The sequence below is a fragment of the Amblyraja radiata genome, chromosome 1, assembly GCF_010909765.2.
Source record: "Amblyraja radiata isolate CabotCenter1 chromosome 1, sAmbRad1.1.pri, whole genome shotgun sequence".
In the NCBI taxonomy this organism is placed as follows: Eukaryota; Metazoa; Chordata; class Chondrichthyes; order Rajiformes; family Rajidae; genus Amblyraja; species Amblyraja radiata.
The window spans coordinates 55,266,641-55,285,332 of record NC_045956.1 but is presented as its reverse complement, the minus strand read 5'-3'; the positions used below and the strand labels follow the sequence as shown (position 1 = coordinate 55,285,332).

At 43.2% G+C, this 18,692-nt stretch overlaps 1 protein-coding gene across 1 annotated transcript in view; it reads right to left on the bottom strand.

The window, feature by feature from the left end:
- tbck (TBC1 domain containing kinase) overlaps positions 1–18,692 on the bottom strand; it is a 264,109-nt gene that overhangs the window by 117,975 nt on the left and 127,442 nt on the right. Inside the window, exon 20 of the mRNA XM_033022118.1 lies at positions 3,398–3,483. Within this exon, the coding sequence (XP_032878009.1) occupies positions 3,398–3,483 (86 nt within the window). The remainder of the gene's footprint in view (positions 1–3,397; positions 3,484–18,692) is intronic.

The following is an 18,692-nucleotide window of genomic DNA, read 5'->3' as shown; positions in this document are numbered from 1 at the left end:
CTCTAACCCCCTAGACCAAGGTACACCCATACATGGGATGTCAGTGTGGTCCTGACATACCTCAGGGGGTGGCCACCAGCCAGATCCCTCAACCTGGAACAATCTATGCTCAAAACACTCATGTTGATGGCACTTGTATCTGCACAGAGGGTTCAGTCACTACACCTATTGCGACTGGACACCATGCTCACAGCTCCAGACCAGATCTCTGTCGTTATCCAGGGAATGATCAAACAGAGCAGACCAGGAACACCTAATCCAGTCGTGGAATTCCGGGCTTACCCGCCAGAACCACGGTTATGTGCCATGACCCTACTATCCTACATAGACACAACCAAAATATTCGAGGGAGATGAAAAGCCTTGTGGGTCAGTCATAAAAAAACCTTATGGTTGGGTGACGAGCCAAACCATTTCGAGATGGCTCAAGCAGGTGCTAAAAGCTGCTGGGATAAAAACTAACATGTACAAATTTCATTCCACCAGGGCAGCAGCCACGTCGACGGCTAAAAGAATGGACGTGCCTATAGATCACATCCTGGCTACAGCAGGATGGTCGGGGGAAAGACCGTTCAGAAATTTTATAATAAGCCGTTGGCAGAACCTGTTTTATTTGCAGGAAAGATTTTACAGACTGCAAATATTTAATTTAAGCCCAGGGGAGCAATTTAATTTCTTTGTTGTTATTGTTAAAAAATACCATTGTGTTTTTCTACAAACAGATTCATTGGTTGATTACGATAACACACTTCCTCCCTCAAGGACTTCGGCAGTGCGTGAAATAATACCTGTTACACGGTTTGAAATCACAGAGCTTTGAAGTCTTCACGAAGTCACTCAAGTGACTCCGAAGTAAAATAGTAGGATTAAACGAGAACTTACCAGTTTGAAGTTTGATCTGTATTTTATGAGGCGTTACGATGAGGGATTACGTGCCCTCCGCTCCCACCCTCAATAATATGGGTCAAACTGATAAACTGATGTCTCCTTTTCTTTACTATGTTTACTTCAATAACTGTGTCTATTTGTGATTCCACACCGCTGCTTTAAAGTATGCCGCGCATGCGTGCTGAGCGGGTTCTTCACGTAATCCCTCATCGTAACTCCTCATAAAATACAGATCAAACTTCAAACTGGTAAGTTCTCGTTTAATCTTCCTATTATTGATAACTAAGTGGGTGGTGAACATGTTGAGTTGCCGACAACAGAAGGAAATGGAGGCAAAGTTATTGAGCATATTCAAAAATTAGGAGATATACTTCATGCTAAGGGAATCAAGAGAAACAAGTAGAAACAGAAAGTAGAAAGTGGTCATGTTGACTAGTTTTATCTTCTATATTTCTATATGTAATATATTTAAATGTACCACGCACTATAAGAATGGTAATGATAATGGTTAAATTAAACTCATTTATATACAATAGTTCAACCCGTATTTGGAATATTAATGACCAAAATACAGAAAATTAATTTGTTTCTAATAGCTACATGATTTTCTAAAACCCAGCATAGGCACACACTGTAAAATATGAGCTGATGGCAGGTTGTAATTTAATTTGAGGCAGGATTGTTGGCTGCGAAGATACTACATTTTTATTTTTGAGTGGTATATTGGCCTCTTCACAAAACTGTGAAGGGGAGGGGGTTGTGCGGGTTTATAGGCAGATTAGAAATGTTTATAGATTGACATTAGCGAAAGCTTTAATAAGTAGCGGCTGCATAGTACAAGTCACGGAACTTGAAAAATGACAAAAACTGTTTAAAAAAAGGTTTCATACGGCAACATTTATATAATCCATTTCAGATAAAGTGAAGTGGAAATCCCAAAAGCAATCAGCCTGGCTGCCTATTCTGCCTATCCCCAACATGTGGCTTGGTGCGGTGCCTTTTCTCTCAAGAAATTGGGAAGAGTTGCATGGCTGCGGTTTAGGTAACTCTTCACACAACACGTTCTGCCTCACAACTCCTGGTTCCAATATGCTTTCTTCTAACTCAGAAGGTTGCGAGTTCAAGTCCCACGAATCACCATTGACTCCTGCTACACTTCACGCAGCTTCCGAAAAGCAGACAACATAATCAAAGACTTGTCCCACCTCGGTCATTCCTTCTTCTCCCTGCACCCATCGGGCAGAAGGCACAGGAGCTTGAAAGAGCCCACCACCACTCATGTACTTCTTCAACTCCCTCATTATCAGACTTCTGAATGGTTGTTTCATAATCGCGGGCAAGGGTTCCCAACCTGGGAATTTCGTCTACCCAGGGGGTAAATTTGTTGATTCTGGATTTGTACATATTTTTTCTCATTGACGGACTGTGTTTGGCTCTGTTCATCATTAGTTGTTCATAAATAAGTGAAATAACATTGTTATGTGCTATTAAAGTTGCCAGGGGTAAGCGGGACGAAAAAGGTTGGGAACCCCTGATCTAGGGTATCGTTCAATTCACCTCCACACATCGAGGACATTGGACTTTATCCAAGGAACTGATGCGTTATAATGCGCTACAATGCTGAGAACTATATTTTGCACTTTGCACCTTCCCCTTTTCTCTATCTATTGTACTGGAGTTTGGACGGATTATATTTATGTATGGTATATCTGATCTGTTTGGATAGCATGCAAAACAAAGCATCTCACTATACCTCGGTACGTCTAACAATAATAAATCTAAACCTAAGCATGACCAGCTAATGTTACCTGTTGCTACAGGTACTAATCTGACGACCACTCCCAATATCAATTAGACCTGGAAGATTAGACAGGAATATTCAAAAAGCTAACACTCACTTTACAACAAACATTCTCTTTCAACTAACGCCACCCAAATATTGCATTTACAGCCTTTTATGCTGCTGCATTCAAGAATGTCATTGTTCTATGGTCTGTACATATGACAATTAAACAGTTTTGGCCAAATAAGCTAGCTAGTCATATCTTCACTTCGCTGCTGGTGTGTTCAAATGTTTTTGCATCAGATCTGATACATTTTACCAGCAACTACATCTTGCAATGATGGCAAGAAAGAGCAAATCCTTTATTTCTGCGACTTCAACTGCATGCCACAGATCCCTTCTTTGCACAACACTGGTGCCTGTGCTGAGCCAGAGGGTGGTCAAACAAAATCCAGTTCAGGTCTCCAAATAAATGGCATTTGCAAGGTGTGCACTCATATTCACCGGCATTGGTTTATGGCTGGCCAACTCAGTTTCACATAATTATTGGAAAAGACAAACAGGTGTAACTTGGTCAAATTACACACCCTATCTCTCAAATGCAGAGGGACATTTCTCTTCGAACTACATTTATAAACCCCATACAGACAAATTTTGAGGCACCAAAGAAATGTTAGAAGGCAACTAAATTTCAAGAGAATAATTTCCAGATACCCTTAGTACTTACATCTGGAATGAAGCCAATCTCATTGAGATGGTTACTCAACTCAGGGTCATGGAAAGCAATCATCTGGGAAAACACCGTAAGATACTCTGTAAAAGGAAGAACATTTATTAATCCTCCACACAGAAACAAAAAAAACATCTGACAAATAACTGGCATTTAAAGAATACTAATTGTATTTGTAACTGCTTGGAGGAATCATTTGGGCAATGGAATTCAATTGATAATTCCTTTGGGTAGCAGACATGAACAACTTTCATTTTTGCTGCAAATGTCTACATATTCCAATACTTTTGTACATAATGAAGCAGAGTGAGATAAGGTTTCCAGGTATTGAAAACACTCAAGCTACCTGATGCATTGATGTCTTGCTCCACATTCCTCATGATATATTATCTCGCCAACCACATTTTTTGAGACAGACCAATAGGGGCACATTACGGATAAGGCCTAATTTTTCCTTTGATTTCAAGCCCAGAATGAGCCCTATCGAAGTCCCAGCATCAGTCTATTTTATCACCATTTGTCAACAAATAAAAAATGCATAACGGAGATATTCTCTTTCAGATAACACTGAATCAAGATTCTTGGCAGAAATATCATTCCACTGAGTTACCGCAGGCACAGTGGGCGTGGACAGGAAAGATCACTGATTCTTGTGATTTGTGAGGCAATTGATCCCAGAAAATTTCCTTTAAAAGGTCTATAAATTATTTCCATTGGATGGTGAGATAGTATTTAAAAGGTGTACAGTAATTGTCATAGCTTTAAAAAACGGTTGATGGGATTTGTTAGAGGAATTATCCCAATGAAGATATGGGTCCTCAGGTATAGTTTTAGTTTAGAGATACAGTGCGGAACCAGGCCCTTCAGCTCGCCAAGTCCGCGCCGAACAGCTATCACCCTGTACGCTGGCACTATCCTACACACAAGGGACAATTTACAATTTTTATCAAGGCTAAGTAGCGTACAAACCTGCACATCTTTGGAATGTGGGTGTAAACCGGAGCGCCCAAAGAAAACCCACACGGTCCCGAGGAAAATGTACAAACTCCATACAGACAGCACCCGTAGTCAGGATCGAACCCGCGTGTCTCTGGCGCTGTAAGGCGGGAACTCTACTGCTGCGCCCCCTTGTTGCCCTACAGCCTGACTTGCCGGGTATGTCCCACGGCTCAACCATAATACACTCCACACTCCTTCGTCCATGTTGTCACCTTCGAACTGTTTGACATCTGACTGGATGATGTCTGCCACTCATCCTTTAGCACCCTGGCTACGCGCTGCCACATACATTTCCATTGTTCTATCCATTCTTACCATCACCTCTGCATTTTACATTGTTATCTTTTTCCCAGTTATGATGAAGGATCATTGACCTGAAAAGTGAACCTTGTTTCTCTTTGCTGCTCGACATGCCGAGTGTTACCAACATTTTATGTTTCTCAGCGTGATTAGTGCCTGATTAGTGTCAGGCACATGAACAGTGTGGCCAGTCCAAAGTAACTGGCGGAGTGCAACTAGGGTTTCAGGACTGTATTTATGCAATGCCTGATACCTACTGCAAATAGTTCTGAAGTTTGCAAGAAGTTAGAGATCAACAGTTTAGTTTAGTTAGGTTTATTATTGTCACATGTACCGAGGTACAGTGAAAAGCTATTTGTTGCGTGCTATCCAGTCAATGAAAAGCCGATGCATGATTACAATCAAGCCGTCTACAGTGTACAGATACAGGATAAAGGGTATAACATGTAGTGCAAGATAAATTCTGATAAAGACCATTAAAGATAACTCAAGGGTCTCCAATGAGGTAGATGGGAGGTCAGGAGCACACTCCAGCTGGTGAGAGAACGGTTCAGTTGCCTGATATCAGCTGTGAAGAAACTGTCCCTGAATCTGAAGATATGCATTTTCAAGCTTCTGTACCTCTTGCCTGATGGGAGAGGGTAGAAGAGGGAGTGACCGGGGTGAGACTGGTCCTTGACTATGCTGGTGGACTTGCTGAGGTAGCGTGAAGTGTAGATGGAGTCCATGGAAGGGAGGTTGGTTTGCATGGTCTGGGCTATGCCCACAACCCTCCGCAATTTTTTGCGGTCTTGGATGGAGTTGTTCCCAAACCATGCTGTGATGCATCCTGATAGAATGCTTTCTACAGTGCATTTATAGAAGTTGGTGAGGGTTGTTGGGGACATGACTTTAGATTTAAGAGGTACAGTACAAAAACAGGCCCACCAAGTCTGTGCCGACCAGCAATCATCCCCATATACTAACACTACCCTGCAAGGGACCATTTTTACAGAAGCCAATTAACCTACAAACCTGTATATCTTTGGAATGGAATGTGGGAGGAAACCAGAGCACCCAGAGATGGGAGGAAACCCTGCTTATTTTAAACCATTATTTGATATTCAGTCCACTCTTGTGGTGTGGTCTGCGAACTTGTAAATTGAGTTGGATTGGTATGTGGGTGGTACCCAAAAGGCATGATATTTTGTACCATGTTCAAGGATTTGATCTTCAAATAACCAGTTCCTCAATTGACCAAAAACTGTGCATTGAATTCAATGATCAAATTCACCATTGATGATAAAATAATCACAGTATTTCCTACAATAGTGACAACACTTCAAAAGTATTTCAGTGTCTGTGACAAGCTTTTGGACTTTAAGTTCGTTTTTAAGTGCAATTATTTTTCAGAAAACTCTTTTGAAGACTATTGTAAATCCTCACACTGCATGACTGGGAACTTATCCCTGGGTCTTATGGCTGAGGGGGGGGGAGAAAAATCACATTTAATCTAATTTTATGGTATCATAACTCAGATTTAGAACAGGGAATGCATCCAAGTCAATCTGATAACATTATGTATTCAGTTACACATTGGTCAACTTGACCATTGTTACGAACACAGGAACAGGGGCAGGTCATTCACTTCACCGTTCTCAATCAAGCTACATCTACAATTTATCTACTAGCCTTGGTCCCATAGTCATTGGAGACACAAAAGATAACAAATTGAGAAAAACAAACTGTTGGAGGATCTCAGTGTGGAAAGCAGCATCTGTGGTGGAGAAAAGAATGATTGACGTTTCGGGTCAAGACTCCATCAGGACAGAGCGTGGAGAGGGAGGATAGTCAGCGTGGAGAGGGAGGAAAGCGAGAGGGCCAATACAGGGTCCGGTAATGGACCGGTAGACCAATGAGGGGTGAGGGAAGATGGGCAGAAAGTAGCAGAGTGGGGAAGGAGGAGGGCTGGAGTTGGAAGACAAAGGCAGGTGGATAATGTGGACGCAGACAAGAAGTAAATCAAGCAGGTGGAACCATCTGGGAGAGGGGACGGTGAATGTGGAGACTGTTGCTGAAAGGTGATAGAAGGAGACACAAAGGCTGCCGGTGCTGGAATCTGAAAGTAGCAGGTGGGAGAACAAAAATGGCTTTACTTTAGACTTTAGAGAAACAGTGTGTTAATACGTCCCTCGGTCCAGCGAGTCTGCGCTGACCAGCGATCACCCCATATACTCCCACTGTCCTACATACTAGGGACAGTTTTACTGAAGTCAATTAACCTACAAACCTGTATATCTTTGGAGTGTGAGAGGAAACCGGAGCACCCGGAGAAAAGCCACGTGGTTACAGGGATAATGTGCAAACTCCATATAGACAGCACCCATAGTCAGGATCGAAACTGGGTCTCTAGCGCTGTAAATCTTCAATTCTACTGTTGCGCCACTGTATCACTGGTTGTATAGTCTTTCTAGGAAAAGTTATTGGCCACCGTACGAAATAGCATTCTAGTTAATGCAAGCAGTCCAGCTATGTGATTCCAATACAGAATAGCTGTGCTACATTCAATTGCCTTTATTTCAACAAATCTTTGCAGATACCTGTTTTGATTTATTGTAGTTGATACTCCAACACATTGTGTCCTTTTGTGTAACTCAGCAGGTCAGGCAGTATCTCTGGAGAACATGGTTAGGTGACGTTTCGGGTCTTGACCCAAAATGTTACCTATCCATGTTATCCAGTAATGCTGCCTGACCTGCTGAGTTACTCCAGCATTTTGTGTCCTTTGGTAGAATGCAAACCCTGCTGCTGCCCCATCACAAATGACATCTGACCCACTGACTACCCCCAATATTCCCTGCTCGACCACTAGAAGTTGACTTTGCCGAAACTGCATCTATAGCACGGCACAACGTTCTGGTGGCCTAACTTAAGGAACGATAATAGGATGTATGGAGTAACTCAGTGAGTTAGGAAGCATATCTAGAGAAAAAGGATTAGTGACGTTTTGGGTCGGGACCCTTCTTCAGACTGAAAAAAGCACGATAAACTTGCTTTAGAGGCTGTGAAGCAAAGATTCACTAATGTACGCCCTGGGGTGAGTGGATCAACTTTGGACAGTAAGACCAAAATGGGTTTACACTCTCTCCCGTGGTTAGAAGAGGAAGAGACCATTTTGAGGGGGGGGGGGGGGGGGGGGGGGAAGAGCTGGAGTAACTCAGGTGAAGCAGTATCTCTGGAGAAACGAATAGGCAATATTTTGGGTTGGGGCCCTTCTTCAAACTTTATAGGGGATGCACACTGCAAAGGTTAGATGCTCAGAGAGGTGGAATCCTGAAGCAAGGGAATAATCTCAGGATATGAGAATGGTGATTCAGAGGATTGCAAATCTTAGGAATTCTCTACAAACAGAAATGAGGTGAATAGATCTTTGCACAAGAGGTGCATAAAAGGAATAATGAGAATCCAACAGGACAAGTCTAGGTTCAGATCAGTTGCGATCATACTGAACAGTGCAGTAGGTTGGAAGGGCTATAAAATCTACTCCCATTCCTATTTTATGTTTTTATCAATCAATCAATCAATCAAGCACTTTATTCATCCCCGAGGGGCAATTTAAAGGGCGCATTACAGTAGCTTTGGAAAAAAGAAAGGGACACAATCAACGAAGAGACAAACATTCAAAGCTACTCTCTGCACCAACCGGTCGACCGCACGAGCAGTGACCCGGCAAGGATTGGGTTGTCAGCAGCGATACAATAATAAAGAACACACAAAATTTAATTATGATATGTTGTTCAATGTTAAAATTTCATATAATTTCAAGTTATTAATTGATTATCATATATACTCAAAATTCAAAGATGATTTGATACATTAAATACTTGATCTGGCTTTTATGGCTTATCTGCAATTAAACTGATGGCTGGCAACATTTTCTCAGTTCACAATTGAGCACAAATTAGAAGGAAAAAAACAATACTAAATGTTTAAAATGTCCAGTAAAACTGCTGTTGGCCTTACACCCATGATGTAAAATTGAAATCCTTTCAGATTCCACTGCGACCAAATTGCAAACTCAGCAAACTCCTACAGCCATTAATCAGTAATTAAACTTAGGCTGATAAGTTGCATAAGTTTGTTTCCACACCCCTACAAAAATGTCATCAGTCACCTAAATTTCTCAAAAACTGGTTATCATTGAGGTAGCTGATGGCAATTCCAGCACATGCAGACCCCGGTTTATGTACAGATTACATTTCTGACAATTGTCCATGAACTGATTTTAAGGACTGTTGATGAACATTTATTGCCCACTATGTTATTAAAAGAATCAAAAATATCCCATATCCAATGGCCAGTTTTATTGGCCTTAAAGCATTAATTGATGTTGTATTGTTTGATATTGTACTTTACAAGGGACATTGGAACTGTCTTTGCCAGTTTCTTATTCCATAACTCCTGAAGATGTTTGCATTTCAGTAACCAAGTTTCCTGTCTTCAAAAATGCTTTAAAATCTTTTGCAGAATTTGCATAATGTCAGATTTCTGCAAGACAAGTTTTCAGTGATCCGGGCAGCCCGTATATATATATTTCTTAAAATATTAGTTGCTGCAATTGGTCTTCAGCCGGTAGATGTGTAGAGTGCACATAAAATCGAGTGCAGTTTAGATTTGGCTCAGTGGCATGAGGTAAGGAAATAATTAATTCCTTGCTATTTCTAGTCGCATAAGATAGCGAGAAACGTATTCATGCCTGACCCACTGATTTACTCCAGCACTTTGTATTTTATTCAAGATATCTGCACTCTAGAGTGTCCTGAAGAAAATCACAGATGGTTATACCTTCAGTTCCAAGAACCTAAAGCTCTGGTATTCTCCCCCTCAACCTCTGCTCTTTAACCTCACTTTCTTCCTTGAAAGCAATTTCTATTAACATCTTTTTAATCATCTGCCTTCTGAGATTTGGAATAAGGTCATAAGTGATAGGAGCAGAATTAGGCCATTCGGCCCATCAAGTCTCCTCTGCCATTCAATCATGGCTGATCTACCTCTCCTTCCTAACTCCATTATCCTGCTTTCTCCCCATAACACTTGACCCCCGTACTGATCAAGAATATATCTATCTCTGCCTTAAACATATCCATTGACTTGGCCTCCACAGCCTTCTGTGGCAAAGAATTCCACAAATTCACCACCCTCTAATTAAATAAATTCTTCCTCATCTTCCTAAAGGAACGTCCTTCAGTTTTGAGGCTATAACCTCCAGTTCTATACTCTCCCACTGGTGGAAACATCTTCTCCACATCCACTCTATCCAAACCTTTCACTATTCGGTAATGTTCAATCACTACAGAACAGTTTTGTATGATAATACCTGAGAAATATCCTGGGCCATTTTTTCTATGTTAAAAGTATTGTATAAATAGCAATTATTGTTATCAAAAAGTAGTTGGGATTTGTTTGATTATCAGTGCACGATCAATTTATAAAAACACAATGCATGGCACAAATCAGATATTTAGTGAGTTCGATGAACAAAAGTGTTAAACTGAATGTTTAAACATTGAATCATCGCACATTAATTTCTGTAACTGAGTTAAGATGTGAGCAAATAAGATTTCATTTCAATACCCTTCAGTCACCGTGTATCATCAGCGCCACATACTGGACAATGTAAGTCACTGTTTCATTATTGCTAGTGTAAACCGTACAAGCTGAGGTGCCCAAACTTCAGATGCTGTAACTTAAAATTAAAATTACAAAGTGTTGGAATTGCTCAGTGTGTCTGGTTGTATCTTTGACTTGAAATGTTCACTCGGTTTCTCTTCCCAAAGATGCTGCCTAATCTGCTGAGTATTTCCAGCTTAGGCTGCATTTGTTTTTATATTATATCCAAGTATTTAAGCCGAGAGTTTCATTTTCAGGTTGGAAAAGACTGATGGCAAATTAAAAACTACAAACTACACTTAACTAACAAGCTAACTAACTCTCCCCCGTCTGAAGACGGGTTTCGGCCCGAAACGTTGCCTATTTCCATCGATCCATAGATGCTGCCGCACCCGCTGAGTTTCTCCAGCACTTTTGTCTACCTTCACCAATAATATTTTCATGAAGTATTTGGCAGGTTGTTCAACCAAAAGGGCTTACCTGATCTCCCGGTTGCTAAACACTTTAAATCCCCTTCCCATTCCCACATTGACCTTTCTGTCCTGGGCCTCCTCCATTGTCAGAGAGAAGCCAAACGCAGATTGGAGGAACAGCATCTCATATTTCACTTGGGCTGCTTACAACCCAGCGGTTTGAATATTGATTTCTCTAACTTCAAGAAACTCTTGGATTCCCTCTTTGCACCCTAGTTGTTGTACTGGTTTCACTGTCGTCCTGGTGAGTTTCATTGGCTGTAACTCATTTTTACCTGTCCCACTGCTAAAATGGCCTGGTTCCTTTATCATTGTTACTTTTTTTCACATCTTTCATTCATTTGTTCTATATCTTTCTATATCACTATCTATATCTCTCGTTTCCCTTTCCCCTGACTCAGTCTGAAGAAGGGTCTCGGCCCGAAACTTCAGCTATACCTTTTCTCCAGAGATGCTGTCTGACCTGCTGAGTTACTCCAGCTTTCTGTGTCTATCTTATTGTAACACTGATGTGTAAAAACTATTTTCTTCCTTACCACTGCAGATTCTTATATGTGAGCAGAGTGTATTCTGGTATTTGATCAGAGTGCCATTTACATTCTCAGTGAAAGTCCCATTAAGCGATCAAGCCAAATGACCCCGAGCAGTACATGAAATCTATGTAAGGCTGTTGCAAACCCATCAAGGATGCCAAGAAGGAATTCCAGACCAGGTTAGAGTCCCAAGGGTAGCAACACAGACACCCATCAATTGTAGCTATAAAGGGCTACAAGGTGAAGACGAACAGTAGTTCTGGCAACAACGAGTCCCTCTCTGACAAGCTAAATGTTGTTTTGAACAGGAAGCGGTAGAAGGATGTCACCCATCCCATCTGCCTCGGGTGCACCTGTACCCATGGTCACTGTAGTGGATGTATGATTGGTCTTCCCGAGCAAAGCTGCGGTAAGCAACTAGACCAGATGGAGTCTCTGGTCACATTCTCAGGACCAGTGTGGACTAGCTGGCAGAGGTATTCACAGACATTTTAAATCTTTCACTACTCCATTCTGAGGTTTCCACCTGTTTGAAGAACACTATCATCCCGGTGCCAATGAAAAAAGTGCTTTTATGACTACCATTCAGTGGCGCTGATGCCCACCATCATGAGGTGCTTCAAGAACCTGGTGATGGCGTATATAAACTCCAGCCTCCCAGCCAGCCTTGATCCACTGCAGTTTGCCTATCGTCGCCACAGCTACATAGCAGACACCATTTTTCCTGGGCCTACACTCATCTCTGGAACATCTTTTAAATAAGGACAACATGGTGCGTAGTGGTAGAGTTGCTGCCTTACAACTCCAGAGACCCGGGTTCGATCCTGACTACGAGTGCTGTCTGTAAGGAGTTTATTTTTCTCCACGTGACTTGTGTGGGTTTTCTCTGGGAGCTCCGTTGTCTTCCCACGCTCCAGAGACGTACAAGTTTGAAGGTTAATTGGCAATAGACAATAGGTGCAGGAGTAGGCCATTCGGCCCTTCGAGCCAGCACCACCATTCAATGTGATCATGGCTGATCATCCCCAATCAGTACCCCGTTCCTGCCTTTTCCCCATATCCCCTGACTCCGCTATCTTTAAGAGCCCAATCCAGCTCTCTCTTGAAAGCATCCAGAGAACCTGCCTCCACCACCCTCTGAGGCAGAGAATTCCACAAACTCACAACTCTCTGCGAGAAAAAGTGTTTCCTCGTCTCCGTTTTAAATGGCTTACCCCTTATTCTTAAACTGTGGCCCCTGGTTCTGGACTCCCCCAACATCAGGAACATGCTTCCTGCCTCCAGTGTGTCCAAACCCTTAACAATCTTTTATGTTTCAATAAGATTTCCTCTCATCCTTCTAAACTCCAGAGAGTACAAGCCCAGCTGCTTCATTCTCTCAGCATATGACAATCCCGCCATCCCGGGAATTAACCTTGTAAACCTACGTTGCACTCCCTCAATAGCAAGAATGGCCTGGTAACATTGTAAATTGTTCCTAGTGTGTGAAGGATAGTGTTATTGGTGGTCGGCATGGACTTGGTAGGCCGAAAGGCTTCTTTTCTCGCTGTATCTCTCAACTAAACGAGAAAAAACTAGATAACCAGGACACCTAGGTTAGATTCCTATTTATTGATTGTGGCTCTGTCTTCAAAACTATAATCTCATCCAAACACTTCTCCAAACACCTGGACCTAGGATGCCACATCCCCTCTCCAACTGTATCCTTGACGTTTTGACTCATATACCACAATCAGTGAGGATATTCACATGTTCCACAATAATATTCAATACCAGTGCCCCACTACAATGCAGTTGCAACCCATTACAATACTACCAAAAAACATTTATCCATGTACCTGTATAGATGTCCTTTAAATTTTGTAATTGTACCAGTTTCTACCACTTTGTCTGACAGCCAGTTCTATATACACATCACTTTCTGCGTGGCAGTGGATGAAGATAAGTATTGTGTATGCTTCCGAACCATCTTAGTTTATCAGTTAATGGCACAAAATGCTGGATTAACTAAGCGGGTCAGGCATCATCGAGTGGAGGTGATGTTTTGGGTCATGACCCTTCCTCAGACTGATTGTAGTTTGGGGGAAGGAAGAAAGCTTGAAGAGAGGAGGGGCAGGACAAAGCCTGGCAAGTGATAGGTGGACAGGCTGCGGGGGGGGGGGGGGGGGGGGGGGGGGGGGTTGTTGATAGACTGATGATTGGACAAAGGTAGATGGAAAAGCTCAAAGGTGTGAGATAAGGATAGAAGAGATGAGAATTGTGATGTTAGAGGAAGAATTGTAGGTGGAGATGAGAAATCCAATCAATCAATCAATCAGTTTTATTCGTCACTTGCACATAAAGTGCAGTGAAATTTGCCAGCAGCGGTACAATGAAAAAGAACACACAAAAACACAATAAAAATGTAACTTACACATCCACCACAGCATTCATCACTGTGGTGGAAGGCACGAAATTGGGCCAGTCCTCCTCCATTTTCCCCCGTGGTTGGGACCTCAACCCTCCAGTCACCGCTGCGGGCGTCCAGATGAATAGACAAGGTAAGTCCAGGTAAGTCCTGATTCAGGTTGGTGTAGGCCGCAGGCCGGCGGTTGAAGATCTAAAGTCCCCGCCGAGCTGCAGCCGGAAGCACCGCAGACCACAGGGCCGGTGGTCGGAGCTGTTCTTCGGGGATCCCCAGCGAGGGACCCCGCTCCTGATGGTAAGTCCCCGCCGCGTCCGCGGTAGAAGTAGGCCGCGGGCCGGCAGTCGGAGCTCCTCTCCTCCGGGGTCCCCAATGAGGGATTCCAGGCCCAGGACGTCGCGCCGGCTGGAGCTCTGCAGACCCCGGCTTCAGGCTGCCGCGAGCCAACGAACGGAGTGCTCCCCTCCGGCGTGTCCCGGTGAGGGCTCGCCCGCTCCATGACGAGAGTCCACGCTGCGCCCGCAGCTGATGCCCCGGGGGCGTCTCTGGGAAAGGGCGCGCCGATCCTCGATGTTAGGCCACGGGGGAGGAGACATGGAAAATGTCACCTCTCCGTGGAGGAGACGACCAAAGTGGTTTCCCCCTTACCCCCTCACACCACCCCTTACACAAGACACACAGAGAAACATTAAAACATACATTAAAACATACTAAAAAAACAAAAAAAGTAGAAAAAAACTAACATGCTGCTTGCGAGTTGGTACAAGTTGGTACGAATTGGTATGAGTCCAGGTGGGGCATTGGCCAATTGACTCCTTTACATTATTCCTCTCTCACTTTAAATCTATGCCCTCTAATTTTAGACACCCATACCTTTGGAAAAACACTGACCATCCATCTTCGCCACTCATACTTCTATAACATTACCCTTCAGCTCTTCGACTCCAGGGAACAAAATAACCCAGCCTAGTTGGTCACTCGTACCTCTCGCCCTGCAGTCCCAGTTACAGCCTTGAAAATCTTTTGTGCACTCTTTTCACCTATTGACACCCTCTTTGCATCTGAAAAAGGGTCCGGACCCGAATCTCTGTCTGACAATTTTCCTCCACAGACGTTGCCTGGACTGCTGAATTCCTCCAGCACTTTATTTTTTTTTTTGCTCAAGATTTCAGCATCTGCTGTCCCTTGTATTCCCAGATTATCTAATCTCTGTTTATAACTAGAATTTGTCTTCTCTGCACTCTATTACAATTACATTCTTCCTGTAGTCTCGCGACCTGAAGTTACACAGTCGTCTCGCTGGAGTTTAATTACTGATAAATATCCTTCTAACAAAGATATAGATACAAAATACTGGGGTAACTCAGCGGGATAGGCAGCATCTCTAGAAAGAAGGAATGGGTGACGTTTCGCATTGAGATCCTTCTAGCTTCGGTTCTTAAATACCGTGTCTCAGTGGATAAAGATAAGTACATTTTATGCTTCCTAAGCACCTTATTTTATCAGTTAATGGTCAATTGTACATCTGATCTCCTGCACAAAATGAGTAGAAACTGATGTTTCAGATACAGATACATGTTTTAGTCTCATTGTCAGAAGAGCGCGCCTTCATCAGGCTCAAGCTGTAAACCATTGCTTGAGACTTGAAGCTTCTAACAAATCAAAGATTATGTCCTTAAAATGTCTGCAATTCATTTGTATTCTACATCAGCTCGGCCTCCGAAAGAGGCAAATAAATTTGGATCAAAAGGAAACACAGAAACCATGCCATTTCTCAGAGAAAGGGGATTGTTAGCTGTACTAACGCCTATTTCTTTGGAAACGTTAATACTATCAGCAGCCAGAGGTAGTGTGACCTTGTCACTCAGTCCCATAACCCTTCCTGCCCTATTAAATACTTCTAATCCGTATTAGTTTAAGAAGCATAAAAGAAGCACACCAACTCACAGAATTGGGTGGTCACATGGCCTGTTCAGCAATTACTGCATTCTATTACAGATAAATGATTATAATGTGTATGCAGATTAATTCCAGCTTTGTACTTAGACCACCCATGATGCAGACTGTAAGTCGAAAACACATCTAAAATGTCTGTTTGAATGAGGACTGCCTTGATATTACACAGTACTTCGTGGCTCTGTTTCTAACTGAGTGATGCTGAAAAGGAGCATCATCTAACTAATACGTGTGAAAGACACAAAAATGCTGGAGTAACTCAGCGGGTCAGGCAGCATCCCTGGAAAAAGTTTTGGGTCGGTATTCTTCTTCAGACTGAAGAAGGGCCCAGACCCAAGATGTCACCTATTCATGTTCTCCAAGGATGTTACCTGACCTGCAGAGTGACTACAACATTTTGTGGCTTTCCTTAGTAAACCAGCAACTTACCGAATATTGTTGGCCAGGATAGAGTGGATGCGGAGTGGATGTTTCAACGGATGGATCTAGGACTAGAGACCATAGCCTCAGAATAAAAGGATATAAATTTAAAAAGAAGATGAGGAGGAATTTAATTAGGCAGAGGGTGGTGAATCTGTGGAATTCATTGCCACAGAAGGCTGTGGAGCCTAAGTTACCATCAGTGTTGGAGCATTATTAGGAAGTGAATATGGCAATGTCATTGCTGCTCACTGCAAAGATCATGCAGAAGGGACAACAGGTGGTGCAGTGGCAGAGTTGCAGCTTCACGGCACCAGAGACCCAGGTTCGATCCTGACTATGGGTTCTGTCTATATCTAGTTTGTACGTTCTCCCTGGGACCGCATGAGTTTTCTCCAGATGCTCCGGTTTCCTCCCACAGTCCAAAGACGTACAAGTTTGTAGGTAAATTCGCTTCAGCAAAAAATTGTAAATTGTCTATAGTGTGTAGGATAGTGTTAGTGTATGGGGTGATTGCAGTTTGGCGTCGACTTGGTGCGCCAAAGTCCCTGTTTCCGCACTGTATATCTAAAGTCTAAAGTATAAAAATTAAAAGTAAGGAAAAACACATTGGCACTCAGGCTTCCAGGCATTTGTTCATTTTGGAGTAAGATCCAGTCCCTCGTCAAAGCACACAAACTAATCTAGCCTTCCTAGTCTCCCCAAAGATAATTCAGCCAAGTCATGCACCAAAATACCGGGCTAAACCCAGAACAAAATGGAGACACAAGAAACTGCAGATGCTGCACTCTCGAGCAAGAAAGAGAGTGCTGAGAAGCTCAGCAGGTCAGGCGGCATTTGGGGAGGGAATGGACTGACAGCATTTCGCGTCAGGACTCTTCTTCAGATGAATTCTTCAAACTCAGCCTGACCCGCTGATTTTCTCCAGCATTTTGTTGTTTTTTTGTCCAAAACAAAGCACACTGCTTTGGAAACAAGAAGTGCACAAAAGGTCTCGGGATAAAGAATCTTTTTCGTCCTACCAAATACCTCAAACAGCTTGTGGAAATTCAATGCATGTCATCGCCTCTCTCCGACATGAAAGAAGGAAAAGAAAAAGCGAGGCTTCAAATTCTGAAGGGATTCTAAAGGGCCCGTCCCACTTGGGCGCCATTTGCGCGTCACGCAGCTGGCGCGCGAAGATTCTGCGAATCCCAAAATCCTGGGGCACCGCGCGTGACCGCGCGTCACTGCCTACGCCACCACGTCTCACCACACGCCATGTGCACGTTACGTGCGCATCACGACGCGCGCGTGACGCGTAAATGATGTCGCGTTGTGCGTCGTGACGCGTAAATGATGCCGCGTAAATAACGCCCAAGTGGGACGGGTCCTTAAGTTACCTGCTGGTAAACTGGTTGGAGTCGAGAAAGTTGGCATTAACCATATCCTCACCCAATTCTGAACAAAAAACAAAATGCAGAACTGTGCAGCAGCATCTCTGGAGGGAAATGGGTAGGCAATATTTCAGGTCAGGACCATCCATCAGACTGAGAAAGGGTCCTGACCCGAAACATCATCTGCCATTTCCCTCCATAGATGCTGCCTGACCTGCTAACTTTCTACTGTACTTTTTGCTCAAGATTTCAGCATCTGCAGTCTCTTGGGTCCTTATGCTTTCCTGTCTGTAGAGTGTCCAAGATCAATGATACAATTTTCCCTGCAATCCTTCTTGAAAAGAGGCACAACATTTGCCACTCTCCAGTACTTAAGGGCGACTCGTAAATTTCAATCAGGGCTCCCGCAATTTCCTCTCTCGTTTCCCGCAAGGTTCTCGGATATATCTGATCAGGCCCTGGAGATTTGTCTACCTTCATACAGGACAGTACCTTCAGTACTTCCTCGACGGTAACTTGTACAGTGTTGACTGCTCTCAAGACACTTCCATTGACTGCCCCAAGTTCCTCCGTCCGACTGTCTTTCTCCTCGGTAAATACAGAGGAGAAATACTCATCGAAGACCTTGCCCATCTCCTGTGGCTCCACACAGAGGTGACTGCTTTGATTTCTGCGAGGTCCCAATCTCTCTCTAGTTACCCTTTTGCTATCTATCTATCTATCTATCTATCTATCTATCTATCTATCTATCTATCTATCTATCTATCTATCTATCTATCTATCTATCTATCTATCTATTCTATCTATTCTATCTATCTTCTATCTATCTATATTACTAAAAGTCTGATCTTGACCGCTTTTGGCCCACTGTGCTGCGATTTCCGACAGAACGCCGCCACCTACGGCCGTCATTTTTGGCCACCTCAATCAGAGCCCACGTCTGCCTTCCTGGACCAGAGTATTTTTCCCATCGTTGAAAAATCTGAGGGAAATTAATGTTTTAAAAAAATTCACCATTCTCTCTGCTGCCCCTGCTGGAGGGAGGGGGAGGGACTATAAAACCAGGAAGTGGTGTGCCTCAATCAGTCTCTGCAAGCTGGAGGGAACTCTGAGCTCTGAATGACACTGAACAAATGTCTACACAACTGTGAGTAAGTATCCTTAATGGGGTTTGAAAATGAA